Genomic DNA, 26,393 nt, shown 5'->3' with positions numbered 1-26,393 from the left:
TCGCCATTTTTCTTCTTTTATTTCTAACCAAATAACCAAAGTTGAACAAGTCTAGATCTAGTAAAACGTTTATTGTAAATACTCATTGTGGAGCCCACCTTGAAAACAGAAGTCTTCCTCTGCAAAACTGATTACAAAAAAACTTTCAATATACATCCAGTAAAGAAATAATAATGAATAATGAAAGCACAAATTGCATGTCGCCACAGTGCAGCGCCATAATAGAACACTTTCCAGTGGATCATCGGTAGATAAGATAAAACAATAGCTCGAAATGCTCTTTATATTTTTCTCTTTTCTTTAAATCTCCTTTTCTGTCTCTCCTTTTATTTCTCTCCTTTCCTGTCTCTCCTTTCCTGTTTTTCCTTTTCTGTCTCTCCTTTCCTGTCTCTCCTTTCCTGTCTCTCCTTTTGTCTCTCCTTTCCTGTCTCTCCTTTCCTGTCTCTCCTTTCCTGTCACTCCTTTTGTCTCTTTTCCTGTCTCTCCTTTCCTGTCACTCCTTTTGTCTCTTTTCCTGTCTCTCCTTTCCTGTCTCTCCTTTCCTGTCTCTCCTTTTGTCTCTCCTTTCCTGTCTCTCCTTTTCTGTCTCTCCTTTTCTGTCTCTTTTCCTGTCTCTCCTTTTCTGTCTCCTTTCCTGTCTCTCCTTTCCTGTCTCTCCTTTTCTGTCTCTCCTTTCCTGTCTGACTTTTGTATAATTTTTTTCTTTCGTTTCTCCTTTCCTGTCTCTCCTTTCCTGTCTCTCCTTTCCTGTCTCTCCTTTTCTGTCTCTCCTTTCCTGTCTCTCCTTTCCTGTCTGACTTTTCTATAATTTTTTTCTTTCGTTTCTCCTTTCCTGTCTCTCCTTTTCTGTCTCTCCTTTTCTGTCTCTCCTTTTCTGTCTCTCTCTATCTCTCTCTCTCTCACTCTTTATGTCTTTTTCTGTGTCTCTCTGTTTCTCTTAATGTCTCTTTGTCTCTGTCTTTCTTCCTTTCTGTCTTTCTCTCTTTGTCCCTCTGTTTCTCCTTCTCTCTGCCTCTCTGTCTGTGTCTTTCTTCCTTTTTTTCTCTCTCTTTAGGTCTTCCTGTTTCTCTGTATTTGTCTATGTCTCTTTCTTTCTGTCTCTCTCTGTCTGTCTCTGTTTGTCTTCCTCTGTGTCTCTCTCTTCCTCTCTCTCTGTCTCTGTCTATCTCTGTCTCATTCCTTTTCTGTCAGTCTGTCCCTCTTGCTGTCTCTCTCTTTCTCTGTCTCTCTCTCTGTCTGTCTCTCTCTCTGTCTCTGTATCACTGTTTCTGTCTCTCTTTCTTTCTGTCTCTCTCCGTCTCTCTCTCTCTGTGTCTTTCTCTGTATCTAAGAAATTAAGAGAAATGTTTTAATGAGCTCTGTTGTCTCTAAGCCTCCGTTACATTGTAAGACAAGCTTGCAGACGATAAGATCCACTCTTTGACACTTTTGTGTTTTGAGGTGTGACGTAATATGTCAACAATGTATTACCTCAGCGCGCTGTATTCAGATCTGAGATTCTCTCGCGATTTAACATTTCTTTGTGGACCTTTTTCTACTTGAAAGTTTAATTTAATCACTAATGGATTCCTTAATAGATTCTTGAATGATTTAGTTCAAACACAACTTTAAAACGTAGACTGAAGTGTTTTTATTTCTAGTGTGTGGGCAAGTCATGTGTGTTCCCAGAACAAAATACCATAAAACATCTAGCTCTAGGTTCTATATGTGTGCTAGTCACGTGTGTTTCCAGAAGAAGATACCATAAAACATCTAGATCTAGGTTTTATATGTGGGCAAGTCATGTGTGTTTCCAGAACAAAATACCATAAAACATCTAGCTCTAGGTTCTATATGTGTGCTAGTCACGTGTGTTTCCAGAAGAAGATACCATAAAACATCTAGATCTAGGTTTTATATGTGGGCAAGTCATGTGTGTTCCCAGAACAAAATACCATAAAACATCTAGCTCTAGGTTCTATATGTGTGCTAGTCACGTGTGTTTCCAGAAGAAGATACCATAAAACATCTAGATCTAGGTTTTATATGTGGGCAAGTCATGTGTGTTTCCAGAACAAAATACCATAAAACATCTAGATCTAGGTTCTATATTTTAGATCTTCAAGGACAGAGAGAAAGACAATAAATGATTCCACATTGATCATTGAAATCAAAACAGATAAATATATAGATTATATAGACAACTTAAATAGACTCACAGCTGACAATTGCTTTGTCTGCATCAGATGTGAAACAATTAGAAGGTCTCAGCTGGGTTTGCATGGCCATGAAACACTCAGCATTAATCGTCGGAATCGAAGACATTGCCAATATTATTATTATTATTATTATTATTATTAATATTATGTTAGAAAAGAACGAGTATTCATTCTCTGGCGAAGCCAGGGTCGAGTTTCATTAAAGGGAAACAAAATTCATCGTAGTCCCTTTATCAGTTTCCACCGAGGAATTTTCTGGTTATGTGGCAGCCGGAGGATTTCCAGCTACCCGTCGCCTCAGCGTGGCCCTCCGGTGGAAACATCCAGAGGTGGATCTGGACAGGCTAAGTACGAGTAGCGAACCAGGCCTTCTAGCAGGTCTCCCTGGGTGAGCTTTTGTTTTTTTTATCTCACTCGGGGTGGGGATGGAACAAGTAACCTGCAACCCAGTCCAAAAAGTCCGCCACGCCGTTCCACAAAGGGGGCCGTCATCAGAGACCCGTGGCTGGAGTGGCGGCCCTCACACGGAATAGTGGCGGTTACAGTATAGGAATATGAGACAAGCTCCCCGCAGTTAGCGCTGTTCCCGGCCACTTATAGCGAGTGGGCCAGGACCGGTTACGGCGCGCTGTGTACACGGCACGGCCCGGTTTTACCAGTCAGTCAACCAATATGGCCGCCTACCGTTGGGTGCCCTCAGACAGGACAGGGGTGAAGAACCCCATGTCCAGGCCTGGTGGTTGGATAAAAGCCTTTCTAACCATCAACGGGATAATGGCGCCTCCGGCGCCGATTCCCTACTGGACTTCATCGAAGGTTATGTGGCAGGTACTGGCCTCTGACAGGCAACGAGAATGTTCCTTGGAATGCCAAGGGCCTTGAAGCTATCTGTGAGGTCAGTTGTTATTATCCCCTCGGTTGATATAACAATGGAGTATATTGTTGTTTTAGATAATTTCCATAAACGCTTAATTTCCAAGCCTAGGTTCCCATATTTTAGTTGGTTTTCCACATCAGTTTTTTTTTTTTAAATTATGAGATAGTGGTACGGCGATGAGCAGCAAATCAGGGGGATTAAAATCTACCGTTTTGTCAGTCAAAGTAGGCCTATTCCAGTACAGTAGATGATCCGTAGACGCGAGAACCTCTTGTGGTGAGTATTTGTAATAAGGAGGAGTATCCTTACCGATCAAATTGTGTGTCAAAGCCAAGTGCTGGTGTATTAGCTTTGCAACTTGATTATGGCGACCTATGTAGGCAGATTCCCACAGGGCTGAACATCCTGCCATTATGTGTTCAATTGAATCACCCACATTTCCACATTTTCGGCATTTGTCAACAATAATATTGAGTTTTATTATATGTTTCTCGTAATTTTTTGTCCAAATTACTCTGTCCTGTATTGCTGTATTATTATAATTATAATTATTATTATTATTATTATTATTATTATTATTATTATTATTATATAAAACCGAGAGACAATATATGTTTGGACCGACAGACATATGGATTAATAAAAGATTTACAAATATGTTATTACATTGACATTATTACTGACATAGTCAGTAACAGTGTTAAAAAATTGTATGCTATGTATATCTAAGACTAAAACTGTGACTACTTTATTGATCCTTATGGAAATATGTTGAGATGACAACGACTCTTTTCTCAAAAAAAAAAAAAAAAAAAAAACAAATACATAAATAGAACAAACACAAACACAAAAGTTTATTGAGTGATTACACACAGGCGTCTTGATCCATTTAATATTTCCTAGACAACGAGTAACGTTGGTACAGTCTGACCGAGTACGGAACGAACGAGTTTTTGTACCGTTGATTCTAGTCTTCATTAAAGGAAGTCGCCCACTTCGCGAAGACTTGACGTAGCTAAGATGTAGCAGGTGCCTGTTGTCTTCCATGACTTGTCCAATTTTTCTGAGACATTTTTGGTTCTAAAAGTTCATTTAAATATGGTAGTGTTGTGCGTGTGGTTTTTGATGCTCTTTCAATAATGTTTGTATCTTAGCGGCGCAACAGTTGAGATGAAACGTTGCCTTGCCAACAGGCTATTTCATATTTAAGTACATTTTGCATTGTCGTACAGTAAAACTTTTCTAAGATTTTCTTATGTAGTTTAAAACTGCTGAGTCTGAATAGGAAAAATAGCCGCTGCACAATTTTCTTGCCAGAGTTTCAATGTGGTCTTCCCACGAAAATTTGTTGCCAACTACGATACCCAGATATTTGTATGAGTTCGCTTGTTGTATCTGTTTATCTGCAGTTCATGTATCATTTGTGTTTTCCTTCTGAAATCTATTGGGAGTTCTTTAGTTTTTGTGACATTCAGTTTTAAAGAGTTAACTACTAGCCACACGTAACGATTTCAATACATAATGAATGGCCTAGGAAACAATGTTAACATATACAAACTTGTTTAAAAAGTACTTCATAAGTCTCAAGGCAAATTGTATATTAAGTGTACAAACAATTAAACAAAAGTTATTTTTCAATAGTACTAAAAATAGCCAAGCGAGATAGAGGGGGAACTTTCAAATAAATATGCTGGTTCTTTAATTGTCTGTTGGGAAAAATAACTCTAGCGACAGTTTAAAAACATGGGAAGACAATAATCGAGATCAGTGAATAAGTTTCAAGTATCATGTAAGTCGACGGTTGTGAATGTATTATTGAAATTAAGTTTTACTGTGTGTTATTAGTGTATGTTCAATTTGTTTTGTTTAAATACTATCTACTTAGAGAAAGAACTGGGTGTATCACATAAACAGGAATTCGTTTGTTCTTTGCCCACGCAATTATTCCCGGCCCACATTTGACTTTGGGTCATCAAATGTAACTTTTGAAAATACTTCAACATACTAAATGATGAGACACATACAATAGTATGTACAAATAACATTTAACAACATTCTAAGATTGACATTCTATCTTGGACTACACATGTCACAAATTGTTCAATCAATAGCGCTCATTGTTTGGATTCTTGACTGCAGCATGCGCCTCTAGAAGTAAATACTGTTTATTTCAGCAGTATGTGACCTCTGGACTGCACTCTCTCCCCATGACCTCCAGCCACTCATGTAGAGACATTCCAGACTAGCGATCTCTCCCTGCCTCCAGGTGGACCTGAGGATAGGGGGCAGGAGAAGTGAAGCATTAGGCTGCCTAAAACTTTTACCTGACACTTTCTTAACTCACCCCCCACACACACCTTTTTATTTTCAGAGGTTACCCACCCCACCTTTTTTTTTCCAGTTATGTGATTGGCTACTATTACTTTCTTTTCTTTTTCAACAGTTTTTCTGTTCAAAAAACATGTGCTGGGTAACTCTGGAGAAAGGGAGATCACTTTGGACAGTTCTCATGGAATACTTAATTTCTCTTCAATAGTTGTGTTTTCCAGAACCAAGAATTCTGTGATACATTATTGACTAAAAGGTAAATGGAATTCAGTGTTACATAGATGAAGCTTTAGACTACAATAGATTTAATATTGTTACATAGATAAAGCTTTAGACTACAATAGATTAGATATTGTTCTGATATCAAGAAAATGGTTTCCTAAATTGGCTTGATTGCGATATTACTTCTTTCTTTTCTCTCTTTGTCTCTCTCTATCTCTATCTCTCTCTCTCTGTCTCTTTATCTGTGAATCTCCCTCTGTCTCTGTCTCTGTATATCTCTCTCTGTCTCACTGTCTCTCTCTGTCTCTGCCTCTCTCTCTGTCTCTCCCTCTGTCTCTCTCTGTATCTGTCTCTCTCTGTCTCTCTCTCTCTATCTTGTGGTCAAGTCTAAGTGTAATATTACAACTGATCGTAGTATTTCATCTTAGTTCACTGAGACCATTCTCTTCGCGAATGTAGGACACCATAGATTTCTACGTGCACATGTATCAAATGTAGGCAATATTTCAATTCCTGTGTCGTATGAATCTCAAATTTTACATTTGAAACATAAATCTGAGATGACCTACATTTGAACATCATAAAAATGATCTATTATGATTCATAGAGTGTTAGAAAACTAAGAAAAAAGAACTCTCCTAAACTAATTCTACATCTACTGAAGAGAAAAGGAAGATTCTAACTATTTACTTCCCTTAAAATTGTAGCTTTGTTAACAGTGGACTCTCAGACGTCCCTACACTTTGGTTTTTCGTGTTTTAGTTTTTGTATATTTCAAGCAAACTTATCTTCAAAAAAAGAAGATGAGATGCTTACTTCCTACGCGTCATGCATTTAGTCATGCATATAAACCAATGACATAAATTCTGCCAAGTCACTGGTTTTCCTGGCTAGCTCAGGCAGCCCATTCCATTCTGATGCTCTAATAGCACTAGGGAAGATGGAGTATTTGTACAAATTTGTCCTAGCATATGTGCCTTTATCTTTGTGTTTTTCTGAGTATTTAAAAGTTTTAAAAGTCCTGGAAAAAAAAAACATAAATTATAGCACATATTTATGAGCATCTTTTTTTTTTGTTGTTGTTGTAAGTTCAATATACACAATATAGAGCTATGGACATAAACGTAGCAACACACCAAATAACTATACAAATAACTAGACATCGAATTCAAAGCTAATGTTCCAACCATGGGCGTAGCCAGGATTTTTTTCCGGGGGGAGGGGGGTTGGGGGGATTCCCCCCCCCCGGCAAAAAAATATGTGTGAGTGTGTGTGTGTGTGTTTGTGCGTATGCGTGAATGCGTGCGTGTGTGTGTGTGCATAATTAATCTTTATTACTTTCTGACCCTTCATTCTTTCGGAAGACGTTTATTGTACATTAGAATAGATTCTTGTAGACTCCCCGCCATTGCCAGCAAGGGGGTCGAGCTCCCCCAGCGCGGGGCGTAGGCCCACCGCCAAGCACTATTTCCGGTATTGAAAGCCAACAAAATGCATATTCTACTGTATGGGGGTATTTAAACTCAAAACCATATGGAGGGTTTTAAGCTTAAAAAAAAAAGCCATCTGAAGGAGGGGTTTAAACTCAAAACCCCCTTGGCTTGGCTACGTTCATAGATTTTTGACTGTGCAGTTTGCTTTTTTTTTTTTATATTGAAGAGGTATTTGTTTTAGCTTCAAACCCCGCTGAAGGGGGGTTTAAACTCAAAACCCCCTATGGCTACGCACCATGGTCAGTGAGCATAAGCCTACTTAAAAATACAGAAGAAACACAGGGTTAACAGTCTTTAAAGTACATTCAAAAAAAAAGTTGTTAGATCTTTTCAATTTGACATGTAAACATTGAAACCATGGGCGTAGCCAGGGAGGCCGAAATGAAATCCCCCCCCCCCGGGAGATGGGAATTTAGTGATTTTTTGCTTTGATTCTGTTAAAGATTTTAATAAACTAAACCATCACTTGGTCCAGAGCAGCCTATGCTACTTGGGTTTTTTTTTACAGTTTTCTATAAAAGTCACGTGACACTTGCGCAATACATCATAGGCTCTACTGTGGGACTCCAAATGTCAAATCAAGGTGTAAGTGTTCGTTACCAGTTGAGAACCACTGACAAAACCCGGTAATACGACCAAAGAGAGAAAACAAACTAATGTTATTCCTTCTGTTATTTTATATCCCTAGAACTAGGTAATGGGGAGTTCACTCTTATCTACGCATTATGTTGCTTCGGAGTTCTCTTCTCCTGGCGTGTTTGTTGTTGATTATAGAGTTAGATAAGACAGCAAGACACACCTCCAAGCGGACGGCCAATAAATCTGTAGTTCCTTGTTTCTTGTGTTAGAAAGTTAGCCTTACGAAAGATAGGCTAGACGAGAACAAGGACTCTTTATTCAGTGCTTGCTTGGAGTGCGCTGGGGAAATTCTGTCTACCAGAAGTGGGGGAGCTAGTGCACTTGAGCCAATGTCTTAAGTCTTTGCAGCTAGAACACGAAGTACGCTATATGTGCTCCTATATAATTGTGGTTGAAAACTCGTTTATCCCACTTTCAGTCAGAGGGTTGCAAGGTCGTCTGTCGTCACTGAGAAGCCTACTTGATTAAAGCGCTTGTTGTGTCAGTGTGTATGGCTTTTGTGTGTGAATGGTTTTCATATTTGCATCTATATAGTTATTGTTGTAGTATAATCTGACTTTTTAAAGTGATTCAACAATTTGACCCTATTACAGTGAATCTACAACTTACCTCTAAATTTGAACTGTAATGTGACTCTATAAGAACACTCTATGATTTAAATTATTGCTATGGCTGAAATATGAAGCTTCTGGACCTGATGGTATTGCAGCTAGATTCTAGCTCCTGCATCCAAGTCATGGCTGGCTTGGGGGGGGGGGGGTGAGTCACCTTTGGTAGAAGAGGCATTAGGCGCCGCAAAATAACATTCGCCTATTTATTGGACCCTCGCACTGCAGCGTGGGGTGGGGAGGGCATTGAGGCGGCTGATACTCTGGCTCGAGAAGAAACGCTGGCCGTGCCCACTTTGGTGGCCCCGAGTACGTTTAACCAAGCTACGACAGTAATTCAAAAGTGGTACATGACAAGTGATTGAAATCCTGGGATGGCTCCAACAAAGCCCGTGGAGTCTGGCAGCATTTGTGTCGCCCGGACCGCTACGATCCATGGTTTAAAGGCGGAACAATCCATTATTGCGCAGTGTAGGACGGGGCACTGCCCTGTTGGTGCTTATTTTACCCGGTTCCGGCCAAATTTTTATGCCCGATGCCGACACTGTGGAGAGTCGGTGGAAACAGTGGCGCATATCTTGCACGAGTGTCCGCAGCTCCGAGAGCTGCAGGGAAGTGTGTCTGCAGAGTCACTTGACCTATATGGGAGCTTAAAAGTACTACGCCTAACAGCAGAGTTTCTCGCCAAGGCTCTACGGGAGGACTAGCCCTTCCAGCCTTGCTATCAATTGGAGTTCATCTCGGGTGACTTTAAGTCTTATATTAAAGAGGGGGTTTTATCGTTTCAAAAATTTCGGATAGGGTTTTAAAATTAAAATCCCCCTTATCTATCTTCTTTGAAGTTGGGGATTGTCGTTTGCATTATTATTTTTTTGTTTTATAGAAGAGGGGGGTTTAACCGCAAAACCCCTGAAACGGAATTTTAAAAGACCCCCCCCCTTTTTTTTTTCGACTGCACTGGGGCAAGTGATGGTTTAATATTAACATCTCATCCAAAATAAACAAAATCAAAGAAAAAAATCAGTCACAAAACTCCACACAGCCCCCTGAGCCCGGGGGGGGGGAAGATTTCATTTCGAGGTGGGGAGAACCCCAAGAACCCTCCTGGCTACGTGCATACGTCTATATCTGTAGTTTCTTGTCCCCTTAGATAATTTAACGGGTAATTTCTCCAACACACATTCTCGGAGCAAGTGGAAACTTGAAACAAAAATTCCTATAAATATAAAACAAGCACTTTTTCTAACAGCTACTTTTGAGCAATAGATGACACTTAACTTGGAAATTGTCATCTATCGATCAAGCGTGGCAGTGGCAGAGAACATGTATTTATACACTTGTAATGTATAGTGAGAACCAACGACAAGTGAAACGCGTTGAATGATACCAGATACTTGCCTGACGACAATAACAACGTACATAGTGTTACAAATGAACAGTAATAGGTAGAGGTCAACGTATGACCCCGGCGAGATGACACAGCAGCTAGTGTTCCCTGGAATCTACATGTATAAACAAAGACAGGATGTGACGTGTCCACACGTGTTGTTCCAGGGGACGAACAGATCTAAGTAGGGGGACAGTTACTAATGAACAGTGACAGATAAAGGTCACTACGTGTGACCCCGACTTGATGACACTGCAGCCGATGTTTTCTGGAATCTACGTGTATAAATAAAGACAGGATGTGACGTTTCCTGACATGTTATTCCAGAGGATACTAGGAGTGTTTGTGCATATTTTGAAGAAGCGATTAGGGACTCTATATAAGCCAGAAAGTTAATGTGAAAGTCAGTCGTATGGAGTCGTATGGAGTCGTGAGTGAGCCGTTACAGTCGATACAGACTATGTAAGACGTGTGCGGCTCTGTGGAAGAGAAATGTGTACGACTCGATGCAAGTTAACTAGGGTAGAGTTAACTGGAGTGGACTACTGTCGTTAAAGTCTATACAGCGAACTACAGTGGACTTGAGCCGTTACAGTCGATACAGTCGATGTAAGACGTGTGCGGCTCTGATTCGGTAGACTTGAGTACGACTTGGTTCAGCTTTGGGAGACCTGGAGCGACACTGGGAAGTGTGTCGTTGGTCTGTTCTGTGGAATACGGCTCGAGGAAAGTTGAGAAGAGATGAATTGCAACGAAGTATAGCTAACTGTAAACTGACAGATATTGTACAGTCTTCTACGCTACATGTTACAGTAACGAATTGTTAGAGTTAATAGTCATTAAAGTTATATGAAACTGAAAGTTTAGTCGTCAAGTTCTTTGCTGTGTTTTTATTTGTGTGCCAACTAATACATCTAGCCAGAAAATTCAGAAATACGTAACAATATTGTGACGAGATGTTAATTAGTTAATATATGGCTTGTTTGTTTAGGTCTAGGGGAAATTTGATTAATTTTATCCCGCTCACATATAAGATTTTGTACAGGCACACCGCAACTAACAGTAAGAACAGACCAATATTATGAGTTTATAAATAAATATAATTTAATAAATGAAAAATTACACAAGATAAATGATCAAATAAAATTATAATTAAGAAATGTAATGAAGGTGCTAATATCTAAAATAACTGCTCATCATGGATTGCTAATTATTGAGTGATTGGAGGAGAAGAATGTTCCCATGTCTGCTACTTATTTTCTTAGCTGCTAGCCCGTGGGTCGTCTTCTGGCGGTCGTAGGACTGGCACTCAGAAGGATGAGTCATCCGGCTCTGTCTTAGGACGTCGGCTCGGGATATTCTCTATGCTGTAGGCAAGCTGGCTCTAGGGTGAGGCCGCTGCCCGTTTAGCAATAGAGAAGGTTGGTGCTGCAGACTAAGTTGTAGTGGGACGATCTCTCAGCTGTGATCTCTAGCTCGTAGAGAGCCGTGCTAACTCAACACCAGTTTATCTTCTGCTGCGAAGGGTCTGTCGGCATTAGGCAATAACTATTGGGCAGTGGACAGTTTGGGCCGGGTACTGGGCAGATGATACTGGGCAGTATAGGGCACTGCGGACACTGGGCAATATGTTAAGGCCAAGGACAGTAGGCAATGCCTTCTTGCTAACAGGTATGTAATTGGGGGGGGGGTGTATCTGGTGTGGTCTGCCTCGGTTACAGCTTTCTATGGAGATCTGGTAGTTGTAGCAATCGTGTGTAGTAACCAGGGGTAGCAATCAGGGGTAGCAATCAGGGGTAGCAACCAGGGGTAGCAATCAGGGGTAGCAATCAGGGGTAGCAACCAGGCTGGGGATAAGACAGACAATTAGGAACCTCCTAAAGACATTGAGTAGGGATTCCCATATGCCTTGCAATCATTCAGATTAGGGCATTTAAGACAATTAGTTATAAGATCTTAAAGCATGCGCATATAACTCAATAACAAAAGGATATATAAGTAAGATAACCTTATTAAATGTGCTATTGTACAATGTAGGATGATACTAGTCAAGATTCATCCATTAAATTTGATTACGACGATAAGTAATCAGTTACAGTAAAATGGGGAATGAGCATATTATATACTAAAGGATAAGATGAAATAAAATATTAGGGATATGGCTACAGTAATAAGGGTTTGATATAGTTAATCAAAATTACATTCATCCAAGGAACTATAAGTTCACAAGGGTGGGAGACATAATATGTATGAGGGATATAATAGAAATGTGAAATGATTAATTTCACATGGGCTCTGTAAGTTTAGAGCACTGCGAAGTTCTTACATAGCGGCATTAATAATACTATGTGAAGATATAGCATCGACATAAAATAGTACAAGATACATACATAATAAAGTCATAATGTAATGACGGGGAACGTGGTTGTGTACCAATGTGTACTCACACATCCCTATAAGATAAAAATGAGTATAGTAAAATGTTTACACTTACCCGTTTGTCCCTAATGAAATCTCACAACTAAACTTCCTAACAGAGGAGACTGTATGAATCCTAGCGGGCCTAATTTGGAATGCTTTGGTCTCTCTCTATATATAGATGGGACTTTTCCTTTACCGGGTGGGGAAGAAAGCTAACTGATTTTCTCACATGTATCGATGTACCGGAGATGTCAGGCGTCAGGTCAGATTTATGGTCAATATTCGTTGCCTACCGTGGGAGTAAAGTCTTAAGCGAATATGTATCTGTCCAGCCCGAGTGCAATGCTATTCTTAGAGCGATGTGTATCCTGCGGGGGGGGGGGGGGGGGGGGTAGGTGTGAAAAGTTATTAGGCCGCGGCGTGTAGCGCTGTCCAGCGGTCAATAATTAAAAATTAGCCCTCGAGAGGCTAGTTAATGTTTTACGTCGAGATTCGACCCGTGAGAAACGTGCGAGGGGGGATAAATCAAGAAATTAGTTATGGGTGGACAAGAAAATAATTGTTTTATGTTAAAAATTAAAGTTTCTCACGGTTTGCTGGGAAAAACTCAAATGAACTTTTGCATGCAAGTTTCGTATCGTCACACATATATATATCTGATTAACCTACATTCAGTTTGAGAATCTATGTAAATATGAGAATAAAGAGCGTGCTGATTTGTTGTTCATTGTAAAAGGTATACGATAATTCTCTTGGCACTTTTCACTCTGTGAAATCAATTGTCCAATCTATTTCACGTGCAACACAAACTAGTTTCTATTGTTTAGTGGACAGCAATGATCTTTTAATATTGTTACGTATTTCTGAATCTTCTGGCTAAATGTATTAGTAGGCACACAAATAAAAACACTGTAAAGAACTTGACGACTAAACTTTCAGCTTCATATAACTTTATTGACAATTAACTCTAACAATTTGTTACTGTAACATGTAGCGTAGAAGACTACAATATCTGTCAGTTTACAGTTAGCTATACTTCGTTGCAATTCATCTCTTCACTTCGTTGCAATTCATCTCTTCTCAACTTGCATCGAGCCGTATTTCACAGAACAGACCAACGACACACTTCCCAGTGTCGCTCCAGGTCTCCCAAAGCTGAACCAAGTCGTACTCAAGTCTACCGAATCAGAGTCGCACACGTCTTACATCGACTGTATCGACTGTAACGGCTCAAGTCCACTGTCGCCCTCTGTATAGACTTCAATGACAGTAGTCCACTGCAGTTAACTCTATCCCAGTTAACTTGCATCGAGTCGTACACATTTCTCTTCCACTAGAGCCGCACACGTCTTGCATTGTTTGCGAGTGATGCGGCTCACTCACGACTGACTTTCACCTATCACTGTTCATTTGTAACAATATAGTGGTCTTGAAAATGTTTAGATTTGAAAATTTAGTCTGAAAATCCTCAATGGCTTTAAATCCTCAAATAGCCTCCCCTGTTGTTTAAATCCTCAGAGGAACAAATAGCCTCCCCTGTTGTTTAAATCCTCAGAGGAACAAATAGCCTCCCCTGTTGTTTAAATCCTCAGAGGAACAAATAGCCTCCCCTGTTGTTTAAATCCTCTGAGGAACAAATAGCCTCCCCTGTTGTTTAAATCCTCTGAGGAACAAATAGTCTCCCCTGTTGTTTAAATCCTCAGAGGAACAAATAGCCTCCCCTGCTGTTTAAATCCTCAGAGGAACAAATAGCCTCCCCTGCTGTTTAAATCCTCAGAGGAACAAATAGCCTCCCCTGTTGTTTAAATCCTCAGAGGAACAAATAGCCTCCCCTGCTGTTTAAATCCTCAGAGGAACAAATAGCCTCCCCTGTTGTTTAAATCCTCAGAGGAACAAATAGCCTCCCCTGTTGTTTAAATCCTCAGAGGAACAAATAGCCTCCCCTGTTGTTGTTGTTCTTGTCGACGTTGTGTTTGTTTATAAAATAACCAACAAATTTGTTTCCACTACAACATGGGCGGCTCAAGAGTGGTGCTGGAAGTAAACATCCACAAGTTTGAAAGGAGACATAGAAATGATGGAAAACGTTCTTAGCTTATCACGAGATAACAGCATTCACTTCAATTAACTGGTTACCAGGGAGAGAGGTCAAAGGTCACTAGCAGATCATTCTACATAATGTTATTCTAGCTAAATGTGAATGTAGGTTTAAACCTAGGGGATCATTTTTTTTGGAGTAGGTTCTAAATCTACTTTCCATAGTTTTCCTTTAAAGTTTATTTGATTTATGTTAATGAGTTGAGGAATAGCAAACAGTGGGCGCTATTTCTTGTATTGGTCTAAGGTTGAATAAGATTTTAATTTTCTTCTGAGATATTAAATATTTGTTTTTCTAATTGTCTGAGGTTCGTTTATGTTGATTCTCTCATGGCATCTCTTTTATATTGGTGCGAGGTTATGGATGTTTGAGGTCTGGATCTAACTCCCTTGGAGACTCGTGATGTTAACATGAGGAATGGAGAGAATGCACGCAATCTATTTTTTTTATTCTTTAGAAACCTTTATCAGTCCACTTGACCCTAGTTCTTCTACATTCGTCCTGATTCTGTCCACTTGACCCTAGTTCTTCTACATTCGTCCTGATTCTGTCTACTTGACCCTAGTTCTTCTACATTCGTCCTGATTCTGTCCACTTGAACCTAGTTCTTCTACATTCGTCCTTTATCTGTCCACTTGACCCTAGTTCTTCTACATTCTTCCTGATTCTGTCCACTTGACCCTAGTTCTTCTACATTCGTCCTGATTCTGTCTACTTGACCCTAGTTCTTCTACATTCGTCCTGATTCTGTCCACTTGACCCTAGTTCTTCTACATTCGTCCTTTATCTGTCCACTTGACCCTAGTTCTTCTACATTCGTCCTGATTCTGTCCACTTGACCCTAGTTCTTCTACATTCGTCCTGATTCTGTCCACTTGACCCTAGTTCTTCTACATTCGTCCTTTATCTGTCCACTTGACCCTAGTTCTTCTACATTCTTCCTGATTCTGTCCACTTGACCCTAGTTCTTCTACATTCGTCCTGATTCTGTCTACTTGACCCTAGTTCTTCTACATTCGTCCTGATTCTGTCCACTTGACCCTAGTTCTTCTACATTCGTCCTTTATCTGTCCACTTGACCCTAGTTCTTCTACATTCGTCCTGATTCTGTCCGCTTGACCATAGTTCTTCTACATTCGTCCTGATTCTGTCTACTTGACCCTAGTTCTTCTACATTCGTCCTTTATCTGTCCACTTGACCCTAGTTCTTCTACATTCGTCCTTTATCTGTCTACTTGACCCTAGTTCTTCTACATTCGTCCTGATTCTGTCTACTTGACCCTAGTTCTTCTACATTCGTCCTGATTCTGTCCACTTGACCCTAGTTCTTCTACATTCGTCCTTTATCTGTCTACTTGACCCTAGTTCTTCTACATTCGTCCTTTATCTGTCCACTTGACCCTAGTTCTTCTACATTCGTCCTGATTCTGTCCACTTGACTCTAGTTCTTCTACATTCGTCCTGATTCTGTCCACTTGACCCTAGTTCTTCTACATTCGTCCTGATTCTGTCTACTTGACCCTAGTTCTTCTACATTCGTCCTGATTCTGCCCACTGGACCCTAGTTCTTCTACATTCGTCCTTTATCTGTCTACTTGACCCTAGTTCTTCTACATTCGTTCTGATTCTGTCCACTTGACCCTAGTTCTTCTACATTCGTCCTGATTCTGTCCACTTGACCCTAGTTCTTCTACATTCGTCCTGATTCTGTCCACTTGATCTTAGTTCTTCTACATTCGTCCTGATTCTGTCTACTTGACCCTAGAATGACCAACAAGCTCCTTTTGGACAACTATTACAGTGAAGATATTAAACTTACTTGGTCTTAGATCCTCCCGAGTATTTCGGCGCATTGGGCGGCAAGCTGTCTCCATAAGGATCTGTCTGGCAATGTCCGAAGCCGCTACTCACCTGTTGTCCACTGCTCAGAGACCTTTCATGACAGTGTGGCGCCAAGGTATACGAGAACGTACCTGTTTGCGCTGGCCTCGTATTGGCCTCTTGTTATGCGTAATTCATTTTGTCGAAGAACATGTCCCACAAACCTCATTACGACACCGATCACAAAAACAGGCACAACTCTCTGATCTGAACATTGCATGTAAGGTTTGAGTAAAACTGGCATGAATATATACTTTGTTTGTTATACTTATTATGTTTTGGTTGAGTAATGTACACGTTTAAAGACCAAGTTCATCGTGGATAATATATACTTCATTATTATTATTATTATTATGTTCTGATGCTTCCTAATGGAAACGATTTAGTCACTTAATAGTAAAAAAAAAAACAACTGTATTCTTTTGTTGCCAACTATTTTCAACTAATTGTATTGAAATGAAAAATAAATTTGTAACTTAATTAAACGTGTGGTTGAAATCCGATATTGGAATATTAAAAGATGTATGAAGAATTCATCTGGATTGGAAAATTGGAAAACCAGAGCATCCGAGTACAAATACAATTGAAAAGGAAGGAAGTCGTTGCTATGATTGATGTAAAGAAGAAAAACAATGAAAGGATAAATTGCACGGACTGTTTCTATAAAAGCAGAATATTTGACATTTTGTGACCATATTAACGAGTCTTTGTTGAATAAAGAATTTCCATGAGAGGATGGCAATGTTATGTAGATAAAACAAATTGCTGAAAGTACATCTGTCATGCAAATCAAAAGTGTATAAATAATTTAGCAAACAACGTAAAAGACTGTAAGCACCTTTGTATTTTGTTTGACAACACACCTGACATAGCACACCTGACATAGCACACTTGACATAGCACACACTGATCAGATTCAGAAGTTATACGAGAATAAGGGAGACACACACAAAACAACTGATGACATCAACGTAATATCTTCAAATGTCTCCAGAAAACGTTAAGATTGCATTTCTCTGTGGAGCTCAAAGATATACAAATGCAGCTCCAATGTCTGGAACCATGGAGGAGTACAGGAAATTTATTGAGTGTTATAAAATGGGCTCTTTTTGAAAAAAAAAACACAAAAAAAAACAACAACACTGTGATTCAGAAGAAATAACTATATAAAAAAACAAGAAGAAAATGTCAGGTGAGCAAAGACAAGATGCCGGACTCCATATTTAGAAAAGAAAAAGAGGTTCATTATTGTGTGCATTGTTCGTTTTTTAACTCTGAGCTTAAACTCTCTACCTGGAAGCAATTATTGATGTAGCAGATACATTTTGAGCAGTTCAACCGAAAAAAAAGTATTGTAGATGTCAGTTTCAAAATATTGGCGTATACGATGATTTTATAAAGTCGACATTTAAACAGAAATACCATTACTGAGATGTGATCTAAAGGCAACAAATGTTATTCTTGAAGAAAATAAAAGTTGACAGTGCATGATTCCTATTCCACTAAGACCTTAAAAAATATCTCTAAATAATTTAATAAAGCCTTCATCCGTTCTTACTATCTGCGGTATCTATGGAGTCTCATGTGAAAAAGGATTTTTAAAATTAAAATTAAAAAATTTTTGAGACAAAGGAACAGACGACACTTTCACAACTTTACTTAGACTTAGGTTCACACAGGGGGATTTTATTAAAAATAAGATCATTAAAGACATTCACTTTTGTGACTTTAATGATAAGTTTTCAAGTTTGAAATCCAGGGGAAATAAAGTGTAATTTACTTAATGGTTTCATTGTTGCAAAATTGAACTACTTGTATGGCAATGTTTTCGATTCCAAAGATTAAGGATGAGTGCACAGTTTCAGAAGACTACACAAAACCCAGTGAACTGTAGATAAATTGTAATAAACAACTGAATTTGAAAATTGAATAGACACTTCATTTTATAGTTGTTGAACAATCAAATAACGTATTTAATTATAAACTATATGTATTACAATGCAACAAACAAAAATAAAGGTTGTTTTTTTTAAAAGAGGGGGGGGGGGCGGGGGTGACACCCTGAGCTGGCGGACCGGGAGACACCCAACCTAGTGACGCCACTGCTTTCTTGGTCCTGTCTGATTGACCCTATTACTGCTATATTTGCTCTAATTCTGTTCTTTTCGCCCATCTGACCACTTTTTCTTTATCTTCCTTCAACCACGCAGCACAGTCCTCGTGTTTGTGTGTACCATCTCTGGCTCTACTTCTTGTAGTTTTAATCCAGCTCTCATTGTCCAAGGCCTATCTATGTCTCAGCAATCCACGTTTGAAATGTGCTTCTAAGTCTATTGACATTTATTTCTCTCAAAACTAAAAAACTTCCACTAGTGCAAATCATACAAAATGTGTAGAACAGTTTATACTTCTTAATTAATTTCATTTTTTCTTTGTCTGGTCAGGTAGTCTGTATGACTTCATTGACTGGTCAGGTACTTTGTATGACGTCATTGACTGGTCAGGTAATCTGCATTGCGTCATGCATCGTGAGAAGTTTACGTTCACACCTGCTGAGAAGTAAGTTCGTTTCTGTTGTGAGTCAGGAGAAACATTTAGAAAACTTGTTGTTTTTGCTTTTTTACAATTCGTTTTTGTCAATTCTTGGAACCTAAACACAGTTCTCAAAGCTGCTGTAACGATTTGTCTAGAAATGAGACAGTTTACGTTATCTGTTTGAAAAGAAGGACTACAATAGGCCAAATTGGGAAGACTCTGCGTTGACCGTTGCTATTTTCCGAAATATAATAATCTTTAAAATTTAATTTGGTCTGGGAGGTCTAGAAATTCTTTCTCTTGAACATGCCTACGTCAGTGGGTATTCCCGTAGGTCTTCGTGAAAGAATAAAATAAATTCATTTTGCGCACCGTCTTCTTAGACTAGAGAATAGGCTTATCATTAAAAGTGTAGAGACTCTGAGTAGATGTATCTATACATGCGCTAAACCAGGAATTGTTCGGGGTGGGGCATTGGGGCGGAGTAAAAAAAATGTTTCATTATTTGTTATCTTTTATTCATTAGTTTCGGAGAATTAAGTAGTCGCTCTTACAAGAAGTCAGCAGCTTCGTAAAGGAGAAAGTATCTTTTCTGTTACTTTTTATTTTCCCGCTAGATATTTGTTATTGTCATATAACCCTGAGTTGGTAGTAAGAAATAAGAGCGCCCCATTGAATGTCCACCCCACGCAGATTCAATGCTTTCATCTTCATTCATGTTCTCATTTAGTTCAACATGCTGATTTCCTGGGTAGAATTGTAATTAGGACGTATGGCACCTGCTGAGGGACATATGTAGGCCACAGCACAGTTAGATGCACATTGTTGGATAGATGTCTAGCCATTTGGTTTCATTGATTTTAAAATTGCGTAGAACATGAAAACAAATACATGGACTGTGGCTTTGATTTACTTTTTTTTTTTTGGGGGGGGGGGGGAAAGATATCCTAAATGTCTTAGTAACACCATTGATGACGACCAGGTCTGGACTGTTGTCTCGATACTTCCGTGTTCTAACCCTGCCCCCCTTCCATTCATCGGGAGGTTTTGTTTAGAATGTAATACCATTCAATTTGGAAGGAATATCTGACACATATCAAAGTAACAAGCACAAGTCAGAAATAATGTTTAAAACTTTCATAAACTTTACGAATATCTCAAAACTTACTCAAAGATATTTTTTTCTATTACCCTTATAATAGTTAATCATCTTCTATTATCGTAAAATAATCAAAACATCTTCTGTAACCCTGTGATGATCAAAACATCTTCTATTACCTTGTGATCATCAAAACATCTTCTGTAACCTTGTGATGATCAAAACATCTTCTATAACCTTGTGATCATCAAAACATCTTCTATAACCTTGTGATCATCAAAACATCTTCTGTAACCTTGTGATCATCAAAACATCTTCTGTAACCTTGTGATCATCAAAACATCTTCTGTAACCTTGTGATCATCAAAACATCTTCTGTAACCTTGTGATCATCAAAACATCTTCTGTAACCTTGTGATCATCAAAACATCTTCTGTAACCTTGTGATGATCAAAACATCTTCTATAACCTTGTGATCATCAAAACATCTTCTGTAACCTTGTGATCATCAAAACATCTTCTATAACCTTGTGATCATCAAAACATCTTCTGTAACCTTGTGATCATCAAAACATCTTCTATAACCTTGTGATCATCAAAACATCTTCTGTAACCTTGTGATCATCAAAACATCTTCTGTAACCTTGTGATCATCAAAACATCTTCTATAACCTTGTGATGATCAAAACATCTTCTATAACCTTACGAGCATCACTAAGATACCTGCTGTTTATTATCTGCGAATTCATTTTGGAAGTTAATGTCTATCCAGACCTGGAGTTGCGCTGTTTAAATAGCAAACACTTATGTTTGCATCTAAGTTTGTATATGTCAGGTCATATTGGTCTAAAAATGTATGTATAAACTAACTAACTAATTAATGTTCTTTAACATTGAAATGTCTCGAAAAAAAATCCAACATATGAAAAGTTATCAATATAATATTCAACAAGCAAAATATTTTTAAAAAAATGCTTTTAATAAAAAAAAAACATAAAGCTTATATAAGGGAAGAACCACACAATTACTGCATTAGTTAATATATTGCAAGATTTATCTCCCTTTTCTACATAAATCAAATTTAATTAGTTAATTTTCTAATGATCCATGTAATGTCTTTGACCATGTATAGTTGTACAAAGCTTCAAATTGATTGGAAAATCGGAAAGAGGAGGCATCACGTGGTGCTATAGTTGTACCGTACAGACAAAGTGAGCTGATAGAAGAGTAGACATCACGTGGTGCTATAGTTGTACCGTACAGACAAAGTGAGTTGATAGAAGAGTAGACATCACGTGGTGCTATAGTTGTACCGTACAGACAAAGTGAGTTGATAGAAGAGGAGGCATCACGTGGTGCTATAGTTGTACCGTACAGACAAAGTGAGTTGATAGAAGAGTAGACATCACGTGGTGCTATAGTTGTACCGTACAGACAAAGTGAGTTGATAGAAGAGGAGGCATCACGTGGTGCTATAGTTGTACCGTACAGACAAAGTGAGTTGATAGAAGAGGAGACATCACGTGGTGCTATAAATGTACCGTACAGACAAAGTGAGTTGATAGAAGAGGGGGCATCACGTGGTGCTATAGTTGTACCGTACAGACAAAGTGAGCTGATAGAAGAGGAGACATCACGTGGTGCTATAGTTGTACCGTGGTGCTATAGTTGTACCGTACAGACAAAGTGAGTTGATAGAAGAGGAGACATCACGTGGTGCTATAGTTGTACCGTACAGACAAAGTGAGCTGATAGAAGAGTAGACATCACGTGATGCTATAGTTGTACCGTACAGACAAAGTGAGTTGATAGAAGAGGAGACATCACGTGGTGCTATAAATGTACCGTACAGACAAAGTGAGTTGATAGAAGAGGAGACATCACGTGGTGCTATAGTTGTACCGTACAGACAAAGTGAGCTGATAGAAGAGGAGACATCACGTGGTGCTATAGTTGTACCGTGGTGCTATAGTTGTACCGTACAGACAAAGTGAGTTGATAGAAGAGGAGACATCACGTGGTGCTATAGTTGTACCGTACAGACAAAGTGAGCTGATAGAAGAGTAGACATCACGTGATGCTATAGTTGTACCGTACAGACAAAGTGAGTTGATAGAAGAGGAGACATCACGTGGTGCTATAAATGTACCGTACAGACAAAGTGAGTTGATAGAAGAGTAGACATCACGTGGTGCTATAGTTGTACCGTACAGACAAAGTGAGTTGATAGAAGAGGAGACATCACGTGGTGCTATAGTTGTACCGTACAGACAAAGTGAGCTGATAGAAGCTTGTGGAAACTACCCTTCCGTTTTATCAACGCAGTATGTAGTATTCATTTAATGAAGTCTCGTCTGGCCAGGAGCAAAGGAAGAAATTTGATTCACAGACCAACAGAAGATTCAAATGTTTTTGTTTTTGTAATCATAATAAACCAATAAATATTAATGAAGTAATTCTATCACTTTAAGCTCTATACTAATTTGCAAGTTGTTGTTTTTTTGTTTTGTTTCTTTGAGGGGGGCGGGGTAGGTGGTGTGGTTTGTGTGTGTGTGTGTGTGAAAAAAAAAGAGAGAGAGAGAGAAAGATTTTCCGTTTAAAAAAGTCTCTGGCATGTTTTTTCATTAAAATCTTGTTTTTTTAACACGTCACTTTGTCCCACTTTTACTAACGGCTAATATTTACCAATACATACGTTTCTCATGGGTTTATTTTTACAAATCTGGTCTACAGACTTTTTGTTCAGTCTGACTTTTGAAAAACCTATCTTTTATCTAACACTATTAGTATTACAGTTTTTTTTTTTATGATCTTTGACTCTTAAAAAAATAGAAAGATATTTTTGTGTCTCTTTCTTGCATTATACTGAGACGTTTACAATAAACGTGTTCTATACCTTGACCAATCCATGATACGTTCATTACAAGTCACTAACTGCTAACAAAAGCAACCCGTGCTTCTGAGAGCTGTGAAATAAATGTTAGCATTTTTCGTTTTTATATCAAGAATTGCATTTTCTTATAACAAGTTCTAAGCATCACATCTTGTTTAATTCTTCCATATCAGGACAGTGACCTGTGTGCTAATCACATTCATTATACTGTGACCTCTTCTGATCTCTTAAGTTTTTGTTGGCCTCAGGCAATGATTTGTTTCCCTCCAGTAACTCTGTGTAATTTCAGCTCTAACTCGACACCTACCTCGTCCCACAAGGCACTTTTCTTATTTATAAAAACTTCGGTAATAGGGGATATTATGCCGCCCACGCCTGATCCGGTTCTTTCTGTGGTCTTACTGTAGACAATAAGCTCCTAAACCTACCCTCCAAAGCTGTACCATCGCAAATTAATATTAAGCCGAAAAAAAAAATTAGTTTTCAAGTTCTTTTATCATTGTTGTAATGAAAAATACGCCATTTTGTTTACTACGTTCTTAAGAGGATGTAACTCTCCATCCCAGAGTTTAAAAAACAATAAACTAAGAGCAAGTATCACTGAACTATATATTATTTTGATGGAATTTAGTATGATCAAAATTTAGATTTAGTGCTAGCTTTAGGGTTAGGGTTAGAATTAGGTTTAGGGTTAGGTTTAGGATTAGGTTTAGAATTAGGGTTAGGGTTAGAATTAGGTTTAGGATTAGGTGTAGAATTAGGGTTAGGGTTAGAATTAGGTTTAGGGTTAAGTTTAGGATTAGGATTATTAGGTTTAGAATTAGGTTTAGGGTTCGAATTAGGTTTAGGGTTAGAATTAGGGTTAGGTTTAGTGCTAGGTTTAAGATTAGGTTTAGAATTAGGGTTAGGTTTACTGCTAGGTTTAGGGTTAGGGGTTTGGGGTTAGGTTTAGGTTTATAATTAGGGTTAGTTTTAGGGTTAGGTTTAGAATAGGTTTAGTGAAACCTAACCCTAACCTTAAATCTAACCCCAAACCTAGCACTAACCCTAAACCTAACGCTAAACCTAGCATTAACCCTAAACCTAAATACTAAACCTAACCCTAAACCTAGCACTAACCCTATCCCTAAACCTAGCACTAACCCTAAACCTAAATACTAAACTTAACCCTAAACCTAGCACTAACCCTAAACCTAACCCTAAACCTAGCACTAACCCTAAACCTAAATACTAAACCTAACCCTAAACCTAGCACTAACCCTATCCCTAAACCTAGTCCTAAATACTAAACCTAACCCTAAACTTAATTCTCTAAACCTAGTACTAAACCTAAACCTAAATACTAACCCTAAGCCTAATTCTAAACCTAACCCTAATTCTATACCTAATTCTTATTCTAAACCTAACCCTAAACCTAGCAGTAAACCTTTTATTTTGATCCTACTAAACCTAATCCTAAACTATAATATAGTGCTCCAAACGATATATAGTTCAGTGACATTTTTTTCTTTACTTCCTCTCCAGAACATCATAACAATATGGCGTTGCCTCTATTACAGCAATAATAAGGAACCGTAAAAACTAAATTTTTTTTTTCGGCTTAATATTAATTTGCGATGGTACAGCTTTGGAGGGTAGGTTTATGAGCCTATGGTCTACGATAGGACCACAGAAAGAACCGGATCAGGCGTGGGCGGCATAATATCGCCTATTACCAAAACTTCAACGGATATCATTGTAGGCCTACTAGTCGACCCACGGCGTTGTATACGCCACTATTTTTGCAGGGCGGACCATAGAAATTGCGGTAGGTTGCTCATGATAGGCTCATGATAGGCCTACTTAATTAATATGCTTATCTTGTGTTACTCCTTGTGTTACTTCTGGAAGTGAAAGCGACCATTTTTTTCAGATAATGGTAGATAGGAACAGTCTATTGGATTTTAACATTTCAACGTGCTTTATAAAACAAAAAGTTGGTTAACAGGAATAATAATAATTGTTACATTTTTAAGATAAATATTTATAAATATCAGATCACTGTCCCAAACACTACAGCGGCTTCCACTAGATTACTGTCCCAAACACTACAGCGGCTTCCACTAGATTACTGTCCCAAACACTACAGTGGCTTCCACTAGATTACTGTCCCAAACACTACAGTGGCTTCCACTAGATTACTGTCCCAAACACTACAGTGGCTTCCACTAGATCATTGTTCCAAACACTACAGTGGCTTCCACTAGATCATTGTCCCAAACACTACAGTGGCTTCCACTAGATTACTGTCCCAAACACTACAGTGGCTTCCACTAGATCACTGTCCCAAACACTACAGTGGCTTCCACTAGATTACTGTCCCAAACACTACAGTGGCTTCCACTAGATTACTGTCCCAAACACTACAGTGGCTTCCACTAGATCATTGTTCCAAACACTACAGTGGCTTCCACTAGATTACTATCCCAAACACTACAGTGGCTTCCACTAGATCACTGTCCCAAACACTACAGTGGCTTCCACTAGATTACTGTCCCAAACACTACAGTGGCTTCCACTAGATTACTGTCCCAAACACTACAGTGGCTTCCACTAGATTACTGTCCCAAACACTACAGTTGCTTCCACTAGATTACTGTCCCAAACACTACAGTGGCTTCCACTAGATTACTGTCCCAAACACTACAGTGGCTTCCACTAGATTACTGTCCCAAACACTACAGTGGCTTCCACTAGATTACTGTCCCAAACACTACAGTGGCTTCCACTAGATCACTGTCCCAAACACTACAGCGGCTTCCACTAGATTACTGTCCCAAACACTACAGTGGCTTCCACTAGATCACTGTCCAAAAAAAAAACAGTGGCTTCAACTACATCATTGTTCCAAACAATCACTGTAGTGTTTGGGACAATGATCTAGTGGAAATCACTGTAGTGTTTGGGACAATGATCTAGTGGAAATCACTGTAGTGTTTGGGACAATGATCTAGTGGAAATCACTGTAGTGTACAACTACATCATTGTTCCAAACACTACAGTGGCTTCCACTAGATCACTGTCCCAAACACTACAGTGGCTTCCACTAGATTACTGTCCCAAACACTACAGTGGCTTCCACTAGATCACTGTCCCAAACACTACAGTGGCTTCCACTAGATCACTGTCCCAAACACTACAGCGGCTTCCACTAGATTACTGTCCCAAACACTACAGTGGCTTCCACTAGATTACTGTCCCAAACACTACAGTGGCTTCCACTAGATTACTGTCCCAAACACTACAGTGGCTTCCACTAGATTACTGTCCCAAACACTACAGTGGCTTCCACTAGATCATTGTTCCAAACACTACAGTGGCTTCCACTAGATCATTGTTCCAAACACTACAGTGGCTTCCACTAGATCATTGTCCCAAACACTACAGTGATTTCCACTAGATCATTGTCCCAAACACTACAGTGATTTCCACTAGATCATTGTCCCAAACACTACAGTGATTTCCACTAGATCATTGTCCCAAACACTACAGTGATTTCCACTAGATCATTGTCCCAAACACTACAGTGATTTCCACTAGATCATTGTCCCAAACACTACAGTGATTTCCACTAGATCATTGTCCCAAACACTACAGTGATTTCCACTAGATCATTGTCCCAAACACTACAGTGATTTCCACTAGATCATTGTCCCAAACACTACAGTGGCTTTC

The 26,393-nt window shown here is 39.0% G+C and overlaps 1 protein-coding gene across 2 annotated transcripts in view; it reads left to right on the top strand.

The window, feature by feature from the left end:
* The first annotated feature begins 5,439 nt into the window (after positions 1–5,439).
* The window catches only part of LOC106052955 (protein-glutamine gamma-glutamyltransferase K-like), an 83,488-nt gene continuing 62,534 nt past the window's right edge, over positions 5,440–26,393 (top strand). The window contains exons 1-2 of one of the 2 annotated variants that reach the window (XM_056035141.1): positions 5,440–5,659; positions 18,627–18,711. In XM_056035141.1, the coding sequence (XP_055891116.1) occupies positions 18,674–18,711 (38 nt within the window). In that variant the 5' untranslated portion in view covers positions 5,440–5,659; positions 18,627–18,673. Of the gene's footprint in view, positions 5,660–18,596; positions 18,712–26,393 lie in introns of both variants that reach the window. The other variant, XM_056035140.1, reaches the window with a different exon arrangement.

Source organism: Biomphalaria glabrata, chromosome 7, assembly GCF_947242115.1.
Source record: "Biomphalaria glabrata chromosome 7, xgBioGlab47.1, whole genome shotgun sequence".
In the NCBI taxonomy this organism is placed as follows: Eukaryota; Metazoa; Mollusca; class Gastropoda; family Planorbidae; genus Biomphalaria; species Biomphalaria glabrata.
Note: the sequence above shows the minus strand (reverse complement) of the source record. Positions and strands in the feature narration are given on the sequence as shown.